At 39.2% G+C, this 20,545-nt stretch overlaps 1 protein-coding gene across 2 annotated transcripts; it reads right to left on the minus strand.

The window, feature by feature from the left end:
- Window positions 1–805: 805 nt before the first annotated feature.
- On the minus strand, window positions 806–13,174 carry frs3 (fibroblast growth factor receptor substrate 3). Of its 2 annotated transcripts, none has more exons than XM_035904329.2 (7): window positions 12,959–13,174; window positions 11,577–11,702; window positions 11,410–11,498; window positions 11,080–11,266; window positions 9,863–10,024; window positions 8,377–8,498; window positions 806–8,295 (listed from the first exon to the last, which is right to left on the minus strand). In XM_035904329.2, exons 3-7 carry the CDS (start codon window positions 11,473–11,475, stop codon window positions 6,991–6,993), a joined length of 1,842 nt encoding a protein of 613 aa, XP_035760222.2. In that variant the 5' UTR covers window positions 11,476–11,498; window positions 11,577–11,702; window positions 12,959–13,174; the 3' UTR covers window positions 806–6,990. The 2 variants fall into 2 exon arrangements, with proteins under 2 accessions (XP_035760222.2, XP_006783358.2); XM_006783295.3 differs by having other exon boundaries at window positions 8,377–8,504.
- Between the last annotated feature and the right edge of the window lie 7,371 nt (window positions 13,175–20,545).

The raw sequence follows: 20,545 nt of genomic DNA on the forward strand, positions 1-20,545 counted from the left end.
ACACCATTTAGTGCACAGCGGAGGTTTTTTTGTTTTGTTTTGTTTTTTCCATAGCTTCATTTTATTATTAGAATTACATTTACTTTTACATTTTGGACAAATCCACACTCTATATTTGATAAAATTCAGGGTAAAATTCACCAGATGTCAGGCTCACCTTGTTTTTGGGATGAAGAGGAGTTTAGATAACATACAACGCATCTCTGTGTGGAATGATTTAAGAATGAAAATGACCCAAAATGACTTTGACAGTTCAACAAATGAAGCTCTTTATAGTCACCTCTAATGGCAGCATGATAAGACCATCACTGCATACTCATTAATAAGCCATGATTGGACACAGAAATGTACAACAAATATCTGAAGAAGGTTTTTCAAACTGAGACCAAAACAAAGAAGCCCCCCTCCTCGTTTTCATAAAAAATATTAAGCATGATTAAACCTTCAGCTGTGCATTCAAAACTCAAGGAGAGTCTACAACAGCAGTGAGTCACTCAGGCATCACTCTGATGAGTCAGAGTGCCTGCAGCTCCTTGCAGGTCCCAGATTTTGTCATGCTCAAGCATATTTGGCACTCATTCAATTCATAAATTCATATAATAGTCACAAAGTTAGCCCAAACTGTATGTAAATACACAAATCAGTCACAAAAAAGATGTACAGCTCCGACCCGTACATGTACATCACCCCCGGTGGCAATTACACCCGGACAAAAACAAACCAGATTTAAAAAAAAAAAAAAAAAAAAAAACACAATAATAACAATAATAATAATATGATATTACAGTTTTCTGATGCTTTTCAGTATTTTGACAAAGATCTTGTAGCATGAACGAGAAGTTGAGATTTTACAATATGCCATTTTTATGATTATTTATGGTGATGGAAAGCACTGATGAAGACGATGTGATGTATAACTGCTGGCCTTTCTGTTCCCACTGTATTCTTTAAACCCGACACATGATTCATATACAAGCCCCCCGCCCCACAAAAAAACCCCCAAACAAACAAACAACAAAAAAGATGTTTTATTTCCTCATTCAGCTATACCTACAGAGGCTGCAGCTGATGGGAAATCAGACGCTGACGTTAGCGTCACCTGACGGTTAGATGACAAAGACAATAATCTTTACTTATAATCGACAATGCATGCTGCACAACACACTAGTCATGATTCACACCTTTCCAGTCATACTGAGTTTGGCTTTTTCACTGCTCAGACTTTTACAAATCACTGTCCGTCTCAAGTTGGCTCAAATAAAAACTCTGAAATATTCAGATTTGATTTCAACAACTTAAAAGAATGGTCCCACATTTTTAGGAAAAATGCTTTATCTGCCTTCAAGAGTTGGATGAGAACACCACCAGTCTCATGTCTTTACAGTAAATATAAAGCTGCCGCTTGCAGACTGCTAGTTCAGTGTGAAGATTGTCAACTACTTGAAGCAGCTGCCCTGTTTAAGTCTAAAGGTAGTGGAATCTGCCAAGCAACACCTCTGAGCCTCTGCAATTTTTATTTTAACTACAGTGCTTAACAAATAAAATAATCAAATTTAAAAAAAAAAAAAAAAAAACTTTAGAAACAATGCTGTTAATAAGGTGAATTCACATTTTAATACCCAAACTTGAGCTGGCAAACTGGATTTCTCCGAGAAGTCTCAGAGAAATTAATCAAGCGTAACATTCAACCACTAACACAAATATGTCTCTTTTCTTCAACTATACTATGACACCTTCAGAAAAGATTAGAAATAGACATTTTATCCACGTGTTTCAAACTTAAACATTTTGTCAGACAGAAACGATTCATAATACTACCACAGTATGCTTCTTATGTACAGTAGTCATTCTAGATAGCTTAACTTCACTGACAGTTTTCAGTTTTCAGTACTCCTCTTTGCTCCTGAATGTCCATTTTTATATTAATTTGGCTTTAAAAACACAAAATCAGCTGAGCAGGACTTTGACAAGCAGAGCGCGGGCAAATAAAGATAGGATGCTTTTCAGTCTCTAAGTCAAGTTGAGCTAAGCTAGGTGGGAGCATGATAAACCTTATAGTTTTAACACATATAAAGCTGCTGAACTGCCAAGTCATTCAGGATAAATAAGCATTTTTAAACCGTGTAAATTAAAAAATTAATTAATTAATTAATTTATTTATTTATCACTTCATAACAACTCTAAAGTGGTGAGTTATGAATATTTTTATAACAGCATTTTAAAAGGTAGTTAGCCTACCAACACAAGTGGCTGCTAGCATTAGCTGTCTACTAGCCTTCCCCTTTGCCATTTCAAATAATTAAACAGTAAAATAGTATTCCAAAAAAAAAAAAAAACTAAATGAAATTCTATTTTTAAAGAATTTTCTTTTAGTATTTTAGTGTTATGTTACTTAACACCAATGTGCTCTCCAAGTTACCCAAGATTGCCAGCGTTAGCTGATAAATTAGCATGCCACCCTCTGTTCAAAATGTGCCAAATTAAAAATAAATTTAAAATAAATAAATAAATCATGGCAGCAGATAACATGTTAAAATTGAGGCTTCAAACCAGGGCTTCACAAACCTATGTCTACATCTTTCATATCACAGTGTCTGCGGCATCAAACTAACTCTTAGTAAGAAAGCAAATATTCATTTTTCCGAAAATGCCAAACTTCTCTTTTAACAAAACTTCATTTCAGAAAAATAAAGAGGGAAAAAAAATACAGTGATTGACCATCAGGATTGACTACAAAGTACAACACAAAAGACAAATAAAGGCTATTTTGCTTTCAGTCTCCAAACCTTCAAGAGGTGCTGACTTTCTTTTCTCCATCAGGATGCTGCAATCAATGGCAGTAAAGATATTTCTTCAGCTTGAAAATGCAAGGCACAACAAGATTTTTTTTTTTTTTTAACGGATAAAGGTATGCAATTACGCTTTCACAGTAAACACAAAGAATATATATTATTTTTATTTTGACTTTTATTTTAAAACAACCCCTTCAAATAAATGCTGTTTTGGGGAACCTAATGGGAGGACTCGTTGCCACTTGCCCTGCAGATTGCACAAGCAGAAACAACCACACCACACTAACAACCTGTGAACCATGCCTTAGGCATAAATACTAAAGTTTATGAAAAGTAAATGCTTGAGACAGCATCGGCACCAGGCCAATCACAGTGAGTAATGAGGTGGGTGCCGTTATCTTATGGCTCCCGAGTTCGTTTGACCTCAGTAGCGATGAGATAAGATCAGTACTTTGAAGCTGAATGATTTGAAAAACAATTACGTCATTGATTATTAATCAATAAACAGTGGCAATCACGGTAATGGTGCAGAATTTTATAACACCTATAAAACCACACGTAACATTATTCTGAGAAAATGGATGATTGACTTACGGAGTCGTTTATGATACATCACCACAGCTTTGAAAAATGTAATGCAATAAACTCTGAAGTATTGGCAATGGTAACATAATATATGGCACTGTTCATGTTGAGCTAACTGACAGTCAAAAAAACATTTTTCTTTTTAAAGTTAAATTCACTCTACTGAAGCTGAAAAATGAACATTGTATCTCAAATAATAAGATTCATAGACAAACATGATTAAATACATTAAGACCACACTTCTTTAGACTATACATTTCAATAATCTTCAAATATTGGTCCAATTTGGATTGGCAAAACAACGAATTACATATTATTGCAAAAAATGTAAACATCCCTCTGATGTATCGCAACAATGTCCTCATAAATCTGACAAAAATGGCAGCTACAAGTTGGTCCTTTTTTTTTTTTATAAATAGGAGAGTTAACGTGTTTTTTTTGTCAAAGAACAAAATCAAAAACAACAAGCAACTTATGTAAAGTTAGCAAGCTAAGTTACACTTATTTTACTACAATGAAAGCTGATTAACGGCTTTGTCAATCATTTGAGAGTTTCACAGTTTCAAGTTTGTTTGTAGTTTTAAATGGATTGTTAAAAAAATGATAGATAACATTTGTTGTTGTAAAATCCTTTTGATCACTTAAAATAAAACAGTAGCAGATTTTTTATATTGGTAGCCATCTTTTAACTAATTATCTGAAGATTTTAATAAGTAATTAGGGCAAAAATATTTTTATAAAAAAAAAAAACTTGCTGGTTACATATTATCAAATTTTAGAAAATCTGAACATTTACTACTCTGTCTTGAAAGTAACAGTAGTACAACAATATTTGAGCAATAATTCAAAATTTTACATCTATAATGGTTCACACAAATTCTTATTTCTGTTTTGTTTTTCTATTTGAGGAAAATATCTGAAGTGGGAATTGAAATATGATAATATATAGTTTCAGGGAACAGAAGAATTTAGGTTTTATCTTCACGCAAGCACATAAGAGTCCTTACAAAATTTTAAGATAATATCCAATACTGCGATATAAACATTTGTTTTCTCTCTTTCGGGCACATTAAACAAAAAGAATTACCCAGCATTTTTTTTTTTTTTTTTTTTTTTTTATTTCTTGTTATTTTTTTATGACTTTACACTCTGGCCAACTCTTGGATCAGCTGGTTGTTTTGTTGCTGTAGAGTGCCCTCTGTTGGACAAACCATGCAACATCAACAGCATGGTTGAAGGGTGGTTTTTTTTGGTCTATTCTCTACCTTTTTAATTTTTATTTATCGAAAATTATAAACCCTAACACTAATATATCAGCAAACGGCTAATATCGTGCGATAACATCTGCACACCAATAAATTGGTTGGGCTCTGTTTATTCTTAACACATTTAAAAAGTTGTATCCACTCAGCTTGAATACTTCAATTCATGCACAGATGTTAAAAAATACATTTTTGTCTCATTTAATCGAAATGCTTAGAAAAATGCGTGAAAAAAAAAAAAGACCAACTTCAGCTTAATGCCACAATACATCTGCATCTGAAGGCCCGCATATGTGTAAACATAGAACATCTGGCCTTCCTTTATAGGCTGAAAACATCACCCTGATGTGAACGCTCATTTTTAAAAAAAAAAAAAAAAGAACAACAAAGAAAGAGAGATCCGTGTGCTTCCATTAACTCTCCCCATACCAGACAGTTAGTTAATCAGAAAACAATCTCGATTACATGAAATATTGGTCAAATAAAACATTCAATTAAATGGTACGTGACATTTCTACAGCTCTGAGAAAACAAAAAAATCTCAGGAGAACACAACAATGCTACTTCTATCAACGATATGATAAGGATCTGACATCACATTTTTTTTCATGTAGCTTACATGGGCTACTGTCAGTATGTACAAGTAGCAGCATAAAAACCACCCTAACAGTGATTATCAGACCACAAGATTACCATTCTTATATGCCCCTTCGAAATGGCTGTCGATGTGGATGAGGTGGAATGTGCAGATTTTATTATTTTAGCTTGTGTTATCCTTAAAAAGCAGGATTTTCTTTTTCTTTTTGTCTTCTGACTGTTCTCCTCTTATGCCTTTCTGTCCTATAGATTTCTACCAACCCAAATGGCACATTTGATTTTATTCATCGTACAGTTTGCAATTAAGTTTTGGCACTTAAAATATAAATACAGTCTTTTTGTTTAAAATATAAATAAGCACAGTTATAACAGTAATACATCAGTGTCCAGTGGTAATCTGAGGTGAAACTTTGGTCTCCATATTACCAACTGGACTACAAAACGCTGGTCGTCACGTGGAAAACAAAACAAAACAAAAGAGAGAGAATAAATTAAAGTGAAATAAATAAATAAATATCTGATAATTGGTTGATAATTTCTCTCACAAAAATCTTGAGTGGATGATTTTGCGACAACCCTTTTTCAAACAGAACATCCGTACCTGATAACGGACAACATTTTGTGTGAGGTTATAGCTTAATGCCACGATTTGAGGTTATCAGCGTCTCTGTCAAGAACATTTAAATAAACTATCTACATTATTATCTCCGGGAAATATTTGAACCCCTGTTTTTGGTAAAAGGACACAACCTGTGGCTCCAGTGGCGCGGGAGTGGTGACAAAGAGCGTTTCAGCGGCCCAGGGACAAAAGTGCAATGTGACAAGCGTGAACCTCCTGCAGGTTTGAGATGATAAGCAGGAGGTGTGATCAAAGTTGATATGCTACTTTTTCAATTGCTGCATGTTGACAGGAGGGAGCTAAAGCTCATTTAATGCATGTGTGCTACTTTTACCATCATTTAGTTTAGTATATTTCTTCAAATATCACATTCTCTTCGATTTGTTTAAGCCATCTCTTTTTTTAAGCTAGGACTGAACTAAATAACTCCTTAAAAAAGGAAAAAAAAAAAAAGATGAAATACAATTCCATAGGATTGTGTGCAAAATGCTCTATAGGCATACAGTAACAAATAATGGTCTCTTCTACTAGCCACAACATTAGATTTAAGTGCTTTTGATGAGGTATGAACATTGACCAGTATCTGGGAGGAACCATTACCATCCTTCATGCTAACAACATAATTTCGGAGATGAGGTTCATAACTCTGACACTCAACGTGTTTGGCAAACTATATGATAGGAGCAACAACAAATATGAGTGTAGATGGTTTTAAAAAATTTGCACTAAAACATTATGGCAACGAATGCTTCTACGTATAACTCTCTGCTAAACTCTCGGCCAAACTAAGCCAAAAGTCATATATACATATATTTTACATACACATATGTGACTTTATGGTTAGATATAATAATATTCAAATATCCAGCAATCATCTGCAACAAAAAAATGCAGATTTCTCCAGAGAGCTTTACACCAAATATCTGACAACACAAAATAAAATGGCAAATTCTCCTCAGAGATTTCTCTTTTGCTTGTATATGCACAGTTAGGTTTCAGTAAGTTTCTAATTAGGTACCTGTACTGTACTGATCAGCCCAACAGTTGAATGGATGGATGACAGTGAAGGGTCCAGTGTGCTAAGATGAGGATAAGTCTGTCTGTCTTCATTGCTCCTTTTCAGTTCGAACACCATTTACAGAGGCAGGTCTGTGCTGTTGTGGCGAGTCTTTCTGGAAGTCCCATCATCCCTGGGCAGAGCTTTCTGCAGGTTGGACATGGCAGCGGTCTTCTTTAGGTCAATGACTGCGTAGCATTCGCTGCGCCGGGGTGCCTGCGGACCACATTTTTTGGGTGGTAGGCGCTGGTGCTGTGGCTGGGTCTGGGCACCCCCGCTGCTGAGGGCTTGGCAGGGAGGCTCTCCTTCCAGGTCCACCTGGATGTAATTCAGCTGCCGCGAAGGAGGCATGTGGCTGTGCTCACAACCTCCAACCCCTGACCTCGATCGTCTGCGGAAATCAAAGCTAAATATTCGCCCCCCTCTGTCTGGGTGACACGACCGTGGATGCGGGGGGCAGGCGTGTCGAAGCCGGGGAGGCTGGACCTGCTCTGTGTTGACATAGTTCTGCAGGGCGTCTCTGTGTATGCCCCGGCCGTCTTGATGGTAACCATTGGGTGTCCCGGGGCCTTCTGAGAATTCGTACTCATCAAAATCTTCCTCTTCTTCTTCATATTCCTCATCATCCTGGTCATCGTCTTCCTCTTCCTGCTCATCATCCCGCTGGAGTGCGCTGTACTCCCACACCGGTGGCAGAGAGGGTAAGTTCTCGTAGTTAAGCAGAGCTGTCCGACGATGAGCTCCACCCATGCCCCTCTCACAGGAGTACCCCTGCAGGGGTAGGGATGTCGGCCCGTGACCGTGTAAGAGGGAGTGAGAATGACTGTCCCCGGTGCTGCTACTGCTGCTTGAACCTACGGATTGTGACACGCTGCTGGGACTCAGACGCTGCTTACGGCCGCTTCGCAGGCCGTTGATATTCTCGTACGTGAGCTCGCCACTCTGGCAGCCCTCCTGGTGCTCATGGCCCAGGTGCCGGTGCATGTGATGATGGAAATGGTGGTAGGAGTGAGAGTTGCACAGGTGCATAGAGGGCTCGTCTCCTTCCGTCTCTGAGCTTGCTGCGCCCTCTACTGGCTGAAGGTTGTGAGGATTGTGCCCGTGCCTCTCCCTCTCTCTCTCCAGCAGATGCCTTTGCGCTGGAGTGGGACCAAGCATGAATTTGACCTCCTGCGAGGACGTCTGTAGGAACACCTGAGGATCTTTATGCTCCTCGAGGGGACAGCACCGCAGGTTGGACTGCGGATTTCCTTGGCCCCCTACAGGCATGGCTCCCCGTGTTGTTTCAGGAAAAGTGCTAGGCCGTACCTCAGGTAGAGAGTGCACACAATGACGCATGGAAAGATCCCCCTCCATGCTCACAGTATTTACATAGGTGTGGGTCTGTAAGAGAAAATAAAGACTTTGTCTCATTGGGAAACAGCACAGCTAAAGTCCAGTTAAAAGCGCACTGAGAGGTCTCACCTGGTCTTCCAAACCCATGAGGCTATGTCCATGATCATCAGCAATCGATGGTTGAGAGGAATCTCCTCTGATTGGATAACCAGGGTATCCATTGGGAAAAGCCTGGATAGGAAATGCTGGAGCTGGTACTGGCAAAGAAAAAGAAAATCAGGTGAGGCTGTCACGTAAAGTATTAAATGTTAAAGTGTTATTTAAAATCCTTTTTGCAGTAAATCAGTGGATACATTAAAAAAAAAAAACATTAAAAAGGGATTATATCAACAAGAATAATAAATCACCAAAGAAGAAGGAACTTTACCTCCACCAAAGCAAACCTTTTAAGACCAGCAGCACTTTCACAATCAAAAATAAAACATGACAATGTTTTGATTTTTCATGTTTCTTTTTTTTTTTTTGTTTCATCCTCCAGCCAAAGAGGAGAACAGTGATATCCATTTTTAGGACCATTTGAAGTGCTTGAAGGAATGCTTGAAGTGCATTTACAGAGGTTCAGTTAGCTGACATGGTAGTGTCTTTTCCTGATACAGTAATGTAAATGTAATAATGAAAGCAAGTCTTTCTGGCTGTGTTACGCTTCAAAGTGTTAAATGAGATGAGATGTCACTACTCATTTGTTGGTTAAACCTGAAGAAATTGATGTTGTCACCACTTGGGGGCAGTAGAAACAATTTTACCTTCAAATAGTGAACCTGTTGCCAAACTGTTGTCTTCTTTAACACATGCAACCGTTAATGAGCAACATGACTGCTCAACACTGACTCTCTTCTAGCTCTGTTTTGGTGTTCACTGATTTTGAATGGAAATCTTGGGCTCTTTAACCTAAAGGCTCCTCAGTAAGCGTTCCACTTTGCTATTAGGTCCTGGACAGGCTCCCTGCCTCTCACTAAAGTAGCAAAGACTGAAAACAAATATGATAAAACTGGGGCAACTTCATAACCTGAAAAGCTTCTCATAAAACTCCTAATGGGGAAAAAAGGCTAATTTGTTTTTCTCCAGAAACTGCCAACTTTTCTTCAATTATGAGTTCATAATTAAGCATTTCAAGCATGAAAAGGTCTAATATGTCATTTAGAAGAACGTGACATGGAAACCTCCATTTCTCACACACTGATTAGGCATTTAACTTATCAAGCAGCCATATCATCTCATTTTGATGCCAGGAACTGTTTAAACAGTGGCAACCAAAGACTCAAAGAAATCGTTTAATAGGTTAACTGGCAACAGCTCGGTAGCATGACTGGGTATAAAAAGAGTTTCCTAAAGAGGCTGAGTCATTCAGAAGTAAAGATGGTGATAGACTCATCACTCTGAGAAAGTGTGTGGGAAAATAGTTCATCAGCTTAAGAAAAACACTCCAAAATAAAGTTGCAAAGCCTTTTTTGTACAAGTTCTGCTAAATTTAGCAACGCATTACTGCATCTAACATCTGAAATTAGTCTCAAAGTGCATCCTTTTGTTTGTGTGCGTTTGGTGTTGTGTGACTCACTGTTGGGTGTCTGTGGTGTGCGAGACATGTCCATCTCTGGTGTGTGACCGCTGCGACTCATCATCATCGACTCTTCCACCACGTTGATGCTGTTGCACTGCATCAGCTCCTGGAGCAGATTAAAGATCTCTTCTGCCCGAGAACACTTGAATGCAAAGATTCCTATTTTTTTTTAAAAACAGAGCACAATGACAACACTTTTAGGACGTACAAAGATCTCTTCTTCTTACTTGAAAGAGACATCGGCCACATTACAGAGGTGGTCACTTCCTTTTTTCTCGATCACTGAGAGAAGTCTGGTTTGTTTTGGGGCTTGAACAACTGCATTGAAGTCAGGTTCAGTGCCTCAGGTGGAAATGGCCACAGAGAGGTTCTGTATATGGATTTGTTTAACTTCCTCACTGAGAATGTTTGTTCACATATGAAGGTAGATCCAAAGAGAGCCAACATCTTCTGAGCATGTTTCATCATGTGGGTAAACTTCTCCTCTTTGAGAGGAGAATAAAAAAAATCCAGCAGGGACTTGAAGTGCTCGGCCAGCAGTGAAGCCAAAGTCCGACCAAGTTAATTATTTTAGTTACATCAACTACAGTTCATTTTTAGCACCGACTTAGATGACACCACATGATTTGTGGTGCAATGCAAAAATACCAGTTTCACTTCTGGATTAATTTCAGTCACTTCATCTATCACTTGCTTCAAAAGACTGACATTTTTTTCCTGTCAGGTGGACATCGACGGATAGCCGTCGGTTAACAGTTTATGTCCCATTTCAGTTCCTGTGTCGCAGATCATCACAGCTCTTGTCCAGAGCCGAGTAGAAAAAGTCAAAACTGCCCGCTTCGTTTTTCACCCGAAGCTCAAACTGTAATTCTTGAACAGAGTAATCTGCTATCCACAAATGTAAGCACACAGCTTCACCTCTGACTGCCTTTAAAATAAAAGTAAAAGTTGTATTTCATTTCCCCCCCCCCCCCGCCACCACACACACACACACACACACACACCAAGTCATCCTTTGATGAGTGTTCAATGAATTAGAGCAGACTGCATGACTTACATTTGAATCCTTTCAAATTACCCAAAGTGGCCCACACCTAACGATACTACAAGGGCAACCTAGGTTAGTACAAAAAGACGTACAAAACAACAACAACTCCCACAGCGACTCTACAGGCGTGCAACCAAAGCAGAAAATCAGAGAAAATGTTACTCACCCTGCCCGGTCTGACAGCGGCGGCCGCTCTCAAAAGAAAACAGGTTGGAGTCATAGCCGTAGCGACGCAGGCAGAGATATGGCCACCGGATGGCATCCCTCTTACGTGTGTGAAGAATGAGCTCAGTTTGGGTGAGCTCCATGATCCCAGAGCCCAGCTCGTTGCCCTCATCGTCTACATTGGTGACCTAGCAGAGGCGGAAACAGCATGACGTGAAGTGAAGGGGAAGGCACGTCAGTTTACTACAGCTTAAATGGACACAAATGGACAGCCGTTATGTAAGGAGGGAAAAAAAAAAAACATATACAAGATTTTTGGGGGATTCCTGACCTTAAATTTGGTGAGATGGTTGTCTCGGATGGGGTCTCTGTATAGACAGCTCCAACAGCTCCCCATAGCTTCAGCAGGCCAGCTGAAACCTGTCACGGATGAAGCAAACACTATCACACACAGCGCTCATATAAAAATAAATAAATAAACACAATGTTTGTTCTTACTCAGTCCAGGCCATCAGTGTAAAGGGATCTGCGTCTCAGTCCCAGGATCTTCTGCTGGGCATCGGCATCACAAGCCAGTTAGTCTGCTGGATTGACATCTTCCAAAGAGGATTAATGTTCTTCCCCCTGAAACCATGAGGGACGGAGGAGTAGAAGAGTTGGAAATCATTGCAGGAACCTTGTCTTCAACCATATGGAAAGCATGAGTTTGGTCATTGTGAACATCCCAGAGTTTTAAAACTCTGAACCTGTTGCATGTCATCTCCTCCACACGTTTCCCATCACCTTTCAACTATGTGCTGACAAATTTAATTACAAAAAGCAACAAATTCAGAACTTCATGTAGCCATTTTATAATCTTTGAGGACCAAAAACTGTAATAAGACTATTTATTTTTTAAGGTTATTAAAAAAAAAAACATGACTGTTTAGAGATGACGGTGTAATGGCTGGATGTCATTAGTGTTACTAGATATATAATGGAGTAAATACCCTAATTAGTCAAATTATAGCCTAAGAATGCAACACAGTATCTTGCAGTTATATTTCTACTCATCATGCCATCTTTCTAGTACCAAAGCATCCAATCAAATGCAGAGTTTAATTGAGGAAATAGACAGCTCCGGATATGCCAGTGTGAAAGTTTGGGATTTAAAGAAAAAAAAAAGGGGGGGGGGGGGGGCGTTTAAAGGAAGTAAGTACACCAATGAATCGTTGCAATAATCCAAACAAAACCCACAGAACACTTAAGAATACTACAGTCAGTCAAAAAAGTACAGGGAGTTCCTTGCACTGAAGTACATCCCAGATCACAAGCGAATAACGAGACCTCCTGCATGATCCCCTGCATCCCCGTGCACGCATCTGCATCAGCTTTGTGGTTCCAGCTCAGTTTGTGCTCCTCAGAGGGACCACAAACACATTTCACATCAACACCGCCGCATTATGTGCGCTCTAACCTGGGCCTCCGCATCTGACTGGAAACACCAGGCTGGTTTTGCCTCCACACCAAATCCACGGCTACCTTGGAAGGGGGGGAAATGAGTGCAAGCGGGCTAAAGAGCTAATAGCTACATCACACACACTTATCACACGGCCACTGAATGAATGGGTCTCCCTCCCACTGAGCTATTTACAGCCGAAAAATCACAGCCTCGTTGCTCAATTAGCCAAGCCGACGCAGAGCCCAAAACAAACCGCCAGCGAGGCTGCTGTCTGCCCCGCAAACGCGATCGTGCAGCCACGAAAACAGCACAGTGACACCAAAAGCACAACGACACAGTTCAATGACCATCTGTTCTCGTTGGTGTGAGGATACAATAGCGAGAGCGCACAGCAGTCAACGGGTAAGTGGAGAGCGACAAGCGATGGTTTGCTACTCACATGTCTGGCACGGATTTTTTTCTTTTCTTTTCTTTTTTTTTTAAATATCAGTCCTAATGCGAGGTGAGCATTGAGACTGCGGTTAGTTATCGGCGGCTGCTGGTGCTGCTGGTGTTGGTAGCGGGGATGTGGCACTTGCACTTCAGAGACGCGAATAAAAAAAGATGCAGTGAGAGCAGTGAAAATGTTATTTTTTCCTCCTATTACGCCCCCCTACTGCAGCACGGGCCTCTGCCTGTATGACATTTCCCAAGCAGCTGGGGTGAGAGTTCACAGCCAGACAACGAGGCTCAAAGCAGCGACAAGAAGGTAAGAAACGCTGGAGGACCACGGAGGGAAAGGTGTGCCTGCTTTGGCCGAAGGAGAGGAGGGGCAAGGGAAAAAAGAGGGAGAAAAAAAAAACCTTTTAAATGAGGGCCACGTAAGAAAAAAAACATAAACATAATTTAGTGTATCAAAGTTTTATTGTCATATGCAGAGTAAAGATATTTGTTTCCCTGTGCAATGACATTCTTCCTTTGCTGTGAAAAAAATCCACTTAAAATGCATAAATAGGATAAATGATTATTTAAAAGCAATAGAAACAACTATAAAGAACTACAATGGGTACAATAGAAGAAATACAATAGAGATATAAGATGTTCAAAATATCTACAGATGAAATAGAAAGAATGTAAGCAGCAGAAGGCTGTGTACATACGTATACAATTTACAAATATATGTGTACTTAAAATTGTTGAAAAGGAGAGTCACACCTGTTTCTTCAAGTTGTTTTATTTAAGCATTTACAATCACAAAGAATGAAGTGCTGAAGTCTGCTTTAATTAAAAAATAGACAGGACGTTTAAGCGAAATGACAAAAGGGTAAAGACACTACAAAGCACCACAGCGCAGAAGAATTTAGCAGCCTGGATGAATGTGAGAAGAAAGCATGTTTTCAAGGCATGACTGTTTCAGCTGCATGTGGGGAAAACTTTAATTTCTTTATAATCATCCATCAGACCTTTAAGACAATATACGAGGGGAAGTTGAAATATACAACAATGAGACTGCAGCCATCAAAAATCATCAGTGTGCAACTGTGCCTCCATTTATTGCTGATTTTGAGAATAAAGTCATAATTACGAGATTTAACTCTAAATTATTTTGACGATAAAGTTGAAACATGGAGATTGAAGTTGTCAGTTCAAGTCAGCTCCCATGGCTGCGATACAAAATGTGTTGTGTAGATGAGTTAGTGAAAATAACTCGATCAGCTGGCTTTTTGTATCTTGTAATACAACATCCTCTTTACTGCACAAGGTTGTAACCATCGATAACCTTGCATCTGTCCATTGGCAGCTATACTATATGGCAGGGGTCTCAAACTCCAGTCCTCGAGGGCCGCTGTCCTGCAACTTTTCCATGTGTCCCTGTTGCAACACTCCTAGTAGGTCATTAGCAAGACTATAGAACAGGGGTCCCCAAACCCAGTCCATGAGGGCCGGTGTCCCTGCAGGTTTTAGATCTCACCCTGGGTCAACACACCTGAATCACATGATTAGTTCATTACCAAGCCTCTGGAGAACTTCAAGACATGTTGAGAAGGTAATTTATCCATTTAAAGCAGCTGTGATGGATCAAGGACACATCTAAAACCTGCAGGGACACCGGCCCTCATGGACTGGGATTGGGGACCCCTGCTTTAAGTGGACAGAAACCAGATTTGGATATCTGTGGGTTTTTATTTCTTCTTCTATACCTAAAATGATTAGGGAGAATTTTCTATCCCTATTAGAAAACGTTGGGAAAGACTGTGACCATTGGACTTCACTACCATTGTCAGTGGCAGGAAGAGTTAATCTAATAAAGATGAATGTCCTCCCCAAATTCTTGTATCTTTTTCAACATGTCCCTATTCTTCTTACTAAAGCATTCTTCGATAAGTTAGAAAAGATTCTGTCACATTTCATATGGGGTGGGAAACAAGCTAGAGTTTGTAAATCTATTCAATGACGGTGGTCTTCGTCTGCCCAATTTTAGACACTACTATTGGGCAGCTAACATACAAAAACTCTTACATTGGGTTCACAATGACCTCCCCGTACCGGCCTGGGTACAAATGGAAACAGCATCTAGCTGTTACTTACTATCATCAATACTCAGCTCCAGTGTTGGGCAAGTTACTTTGAAAAAGTAATTAATTATAGTTACTAGTTACTTCTTCAAAAAAGTAACTGAGTTAGTAACTGAGTTACAAGATTCTAAAAGTAATTAATTACTTGAAAAGTAACTATTGCGTTACTTAAAAAAAAAAAAAACATTTAACCCTCTGTGTGACTTCTCTTTAAGCAAAGTCACTCAACTCATCAATCACTAGGAGCTCAATAGTGGCCAGCTAATGAGCCCCATATTAAACTATTCCATAAACACTGCATCTCTTATTTGTTTTTCTCATGTCACTTGTCCGCTTCTGCTGAATCCTCTACATGCATTCTTAGAAAAAACAAACATTAGCAACACACATTGACCATCCCGGTGATCAGACGCAGGTCGACAGGTTCCAGAGGTGCTATAAAAAGACCATAAAGTTAACCATCCATAGCTGTGGAAAGAAGTGACACTAGTTTCAACACAGTAAATTTCTCACATGTTATTCACATTGTCAAAGTAACCTTCACATTTTCCCAAAAACACAGTGTAACAGCATCACCAACTCATAACCTGTAAACACAGTTTATTCACACATAAACCCAGAAATCCTGTAGTAGAAAAACATTAACTAGTCCTCTTATAAATCATATGATCAAACACATGAAGAACTGTAATGCTGTAGAAAAGAAAATGCAAATGTTAGCGCTGCGCAGGCGTATGCACACTTTGTCACAGTTACCTCTGTAAGCAACACAAGATAGTGAATAACACCCTTGTTAGATGCACAGACACAGAAAGTGGCATTTTAAAAGTTAAATCATCATGCAACCTCGGATGTTGCTGTCATCGTTCTGCTCCTGTAAAAAGACACATAAATTCATCCACCCTTTTGTCCTGTCTAGGTGGAGGTTAATCTTGAGTCGTGGTCAAGTCTTGTCAGCTTTTACCAGTCAGTCAGTTTGTTTTTATTTCCATTCATTCATTCATTCATTCATTCATTCATTCATTCATCCATTCTTTCTTTCTTTGCTGATAGTGGAAACTATTGTCGCATTTGATCTCCACTCTCAGCAAAATGACGTCATTTCAAAAGAAAAAGAAGAACTTTAGATTGGATTACCTCGCTGAATCCTTTTTAGGCAGGGACTCTCATTTTCTAATTGTCCCAGATAAGTGACTTTCTCCCGAGCCCATTTTAATGCGGAGAAACTCACTTGTAACAATTTTCTCGACGACGTGTCGTACAGCGCTTTCTGTTCTAATCGTGCAGATCTGCTCAAACAGAGATTATCGAACAAAACTTTCAGTGTACTGTGAAAGTATCAAAATAAAAAGGCCTTGTTAAGTCATGACATAAGCTCCTCATCTCAGGAGGGTAAATCATACCATTAGCATGATTTATCATACCATCATACTAATTGGCAGGCTCAACTTCACAACAAAAGGAAAATCATCAGCTAGATTCACTCCAAATCATCCATCAGCCACATAACACACAACATAACCCTAATATGTTATTAGATATGAGTTTAATCCCCAGGTCTGTGCTTTTCACTCATTTAGGCCACAGATCTATTTTATCCAGTTTTTCTTTTTCCCCGTCATCATAAAATGTGTGACATGTCATCAGCTATTTCACAAAAGACGTTTGTTCTTATGTATTCAGAGTTGTGTATCTGGGTGCAGGATTCACTCGCACATCAAAACAGGAAACTCAGTGTTTTAGAGTCTCCACTCTAACAAACTCCAACACATCCCATTCACTCGTGCTAGAATTCAGTCACCTTTCATTAATCTAAGAACGATCAACTAATTTGCATATCAGCTATTAACCCACTAAGATGACAGGACAACAGAAATGCATGTTCAAAATGTTATCACAAAAATAGAATTTCCCTCATACAGTAAATTACTTGTGCTGCATCAGTCAGGCAGAAAGCATCTCCCAATTTACTATAGTAACAACTAAATTTATTGTCTGATCACTGGTTGGTCAAACCAGAATCTTTTTTCCCACAAAAGTTAAACTGTTGTCCTGCAACCTAGAGAGTCAATTTTTTGCATTGGATAAATTCAGCATTTGATAACAAGTGTCTGTTACATCTACCCTATTTTAACACTGATGAGAGATAACAAGCTAATTTTCATTGCATGTGTGTGTTTTATTAGGCAGGTTTAATGCATGTCTGTGGAGTTGCATATTCAGCAGAGCATGTTCTTAAAGCTGCCTTTCCTACACATTTCTCTGCTATTATTTAATCATTTTGTAACTGATGTGCTATGAGTCCACTGATCTTTGCACCACTTCTCATCACACTAAGTGACTTGGACAAGATGGTAAACAGACTCACATGCTTAAGATGTTGTCTAATCTTCATGAGTTCTCTTGTGTTTGGAAGTGTTAGTAGGGTTAATGCATGTTCTGCTTGTGTGTGTGATTTTGTATGTTTCTTTTTGCAGTGTTTCAGACTCCTTCACAATTTTACCACTTAAGCAGTTAGTTTTGTTTTTCCCAGGTTTGCTAACCCAAATTTTGATTTCCCACATTAAACACCAGCAACAGCAGCTCTGTGTTCTACCTACTCTCACTGTGTTTTTGTGAACAGTCCTTTCTTAAAAGCAGAAAATGAGATTGTAGTTGTTCTTGGCTGATCAACACAAAACCTTTTTCCTATGATTATTTTTCATCTACAATGTAAATTTTGTCTCTTTTTCACTCTTTTTTTTTTTTTTTTTTTTTTTTTTACAATAGCTGGTGACCTGCAGAATCACCGCTCTCACAGCGCACAAAAACACTGTGACGTCAGACACATTCACACTCACTTTTTTCATCTGCGTAACTAAATCATATGGCCAATGGCATGTGCCATGGTGATCCATAAGTATGATCACAAGTTTATTTAATTATTTTTCAACCCAACAAAACAAATAAACAGAAACATAATGCTGATGCTATGAACACTCCACACACATGAGTCAAGATACAGGAAAACTGCTCACGGAAACACTGCACACTCCAGTTATCATAGTTATCATAGTTTCGTTTCCCTCTCTTTTATGAGTTCTCAACCAGATCTCGATCTGATAATGTGTAGCTTGCTCATCAGCTCAGAAGAGACCGCAACGCAACCTCACAGTGGTTTCATATTCAATTCAGCTTCTCCATCATGTAGTTTTCAGCTGTTTCATACAGGGTTCAGCATATTAGTTGTTTTCATAGGTGTGCTCTATATCTGAACCAAGACGACAGTCTTTCAAACAGGTCAAGTGCCTCTATGCACGTCATTAGTTTAAATATTTACCTATTTTACTTCATATGTCATTGTACTGAATTTGAGCAACCCTAAGCTTAATGCAGATTACTATTAACAACTGGTTAAATTAATGGTCTGGAGCACCGGCTGTTGTTGATCAGGGCAATCTAAAGAATCTGCGTTTTTTTGCTTTTTGTGGATTTCTCCACCTATTTGCACTGATTTTACCTGCTCCGGCTTGTTGTTTTTCTAACCATTTCTCATCAGGTGTTAATTTTACTTGTTTATTCTCTATTTTCAAAGATTTTGCTGGGCTGTCGCTGGCATGCTTGACTTCAGAGTGGTTTACTGATACGGCCTTCAACTTCACCCTAACGGTGAAGCGGTATCAGTTTTATGAGATGAAACTCAACCGTTCTCCTTTGTCACCAGTATGTGAGCCTCAGCAAAGAAAACAAAAATGGAAGTAGTTCAGCAGCGTGTTGTGCTGTAAAATCAACTTACTTCCAGACACATACATACACATAGACATTTGCGCACTAAGTTGTCACGAAGTAATTTCGGCTACCTCTAAAACCTAAGTCTAATTCAGTTCCTTTCGGCGAACCCAACCTATTTTATCTTGTTACTTTAAACCTTTGCGGCCGTTTTATATACCAAAATAGTGTTTCTCACCCTCGGACGTCTCACTGGTGGTTCGGATCATCAGACTGAATCCCACCGCCGTGGACCAGGCTACCGGCCCAGACCCGAATTAACGTCCTGGGGCTCTCTCCTCGTCTAAGAGGGCTGTCGACAGACTTCGGTGCTGGCTTCCCACGGCTTCAGGAATCAGTGCTGGATCTTGGAACAGAGTCACAGATAACAGTTCTGATGTTTTCTGATCCGGCTACGAAGAACCAAATAATGTTAAGAGATATATTCTAAAACACTTCTTCAGAAGAGAATCAGAGAGGAGAAACACACAGATTTTCTTGCTAGCAAGGGCAGCCTCCAGAGCTCACACACCAAGAGTGAGGCTCCAAGATTTGCCCTGAGAGACTGCCCCGGTCTTTATTTATACTTCAGTGGGTGCTTGTTCCTTACATTGGAATGTGGAGGTGTACGTGTACGTGTGTGTGTGTGTGTGTGTGTGTGTGTGTGTGTGTGTGTGTGTGTGTGTGTGTGTGTGTGTGTGTGTGTGTGTGTGTGTGTGTGTGTGTGTGTGTGTGTGTCAGAGTGTGACCCCATAAACGACTTCCCTTAACCTGCTGGTCTGGAAAATCCAACAGTTCATCTATATGTAAAAAAGGCACTTAGACTAAAACTGACATAGCTACGTTAATCCTACCGTAAAACAATAAGACAAGGTACAACCTTTTCCCATCCTCCTAGGATGTGGGGGTGAACGCCAGAACACCCTGGAATGTTACAGACCTCCTAGGATGAGACATTCTTTCAATATGCCACCAACTATATACTTCTAAACACAAATGATTACATGCAGTATTCTACCATATGCAAACTTATATCATTAAAAGACTATACTGACTACTAAGTACAATTTTCCATTGACACTACACATTTTCATATATCTTGCTTCATATATTTGATGTCTTCTGTATGTATGTAGAAAGTTGGAAAAATAAAGAAAAACCATTAAATGAGAAGGTGTCCAAACTTTTGACTGGTAGTGTGTGTGTGTGTGTGTGTGTGTGTGTGTGTGTGTGTGTGTGTGTGTTTTCTTTCTCCCCTCCTCCATAAGAAAAAAAACATTCTTAACCTATGTTGTCAACTAAGCGGCATGAAATAAATAATCAATCAAGCAGATGCATTTTGCAAGTTTTAAGTTACTATTGCACACACTTTGTCTGTGAAAACACTGTTTATGTATGCAGTTAGTGTATGCACAGTTAACTTGTTTGGGTTGTGTCTTGAAGATGGTGTGTGCAGTGATGCAGTACTCTTCTACTGTTTCTATAGTTGATGCCCTGTTTAAGTCATTATTGGTATGATTGTGATGTGTGTGGTTTTCATTTAAAGAAATGCAGGCATTCTCTTTAAATACAACCCCAATTTCAGAGAAGCTGGGTTATCTGTATTTATAAATGACACACTAAGGAGGAGTAATTATAATACGCTAATGATATGATAATTAGCTAATATCTTACCTTACTAATGCTTAATAGTGTGACATTATTATGAAGTGCTACCTAGTCCA

The sequence above is a fragment of the Neolamprologus brichardi genome, chromosome 5, assembly GCF_056152115.1.
Source record: "Neolamprologus brichardi isolate AB-2024 chromosome 5, ASM5615211v1, whole genome shotgun sequence".
Classification (NCBI taxonomy): Eukaryota; Metazoa; Chordata; class Actinopteri; order Cichliformes; family Cichlidae; genus Neolamprologus; species Neolamprologus brichardi.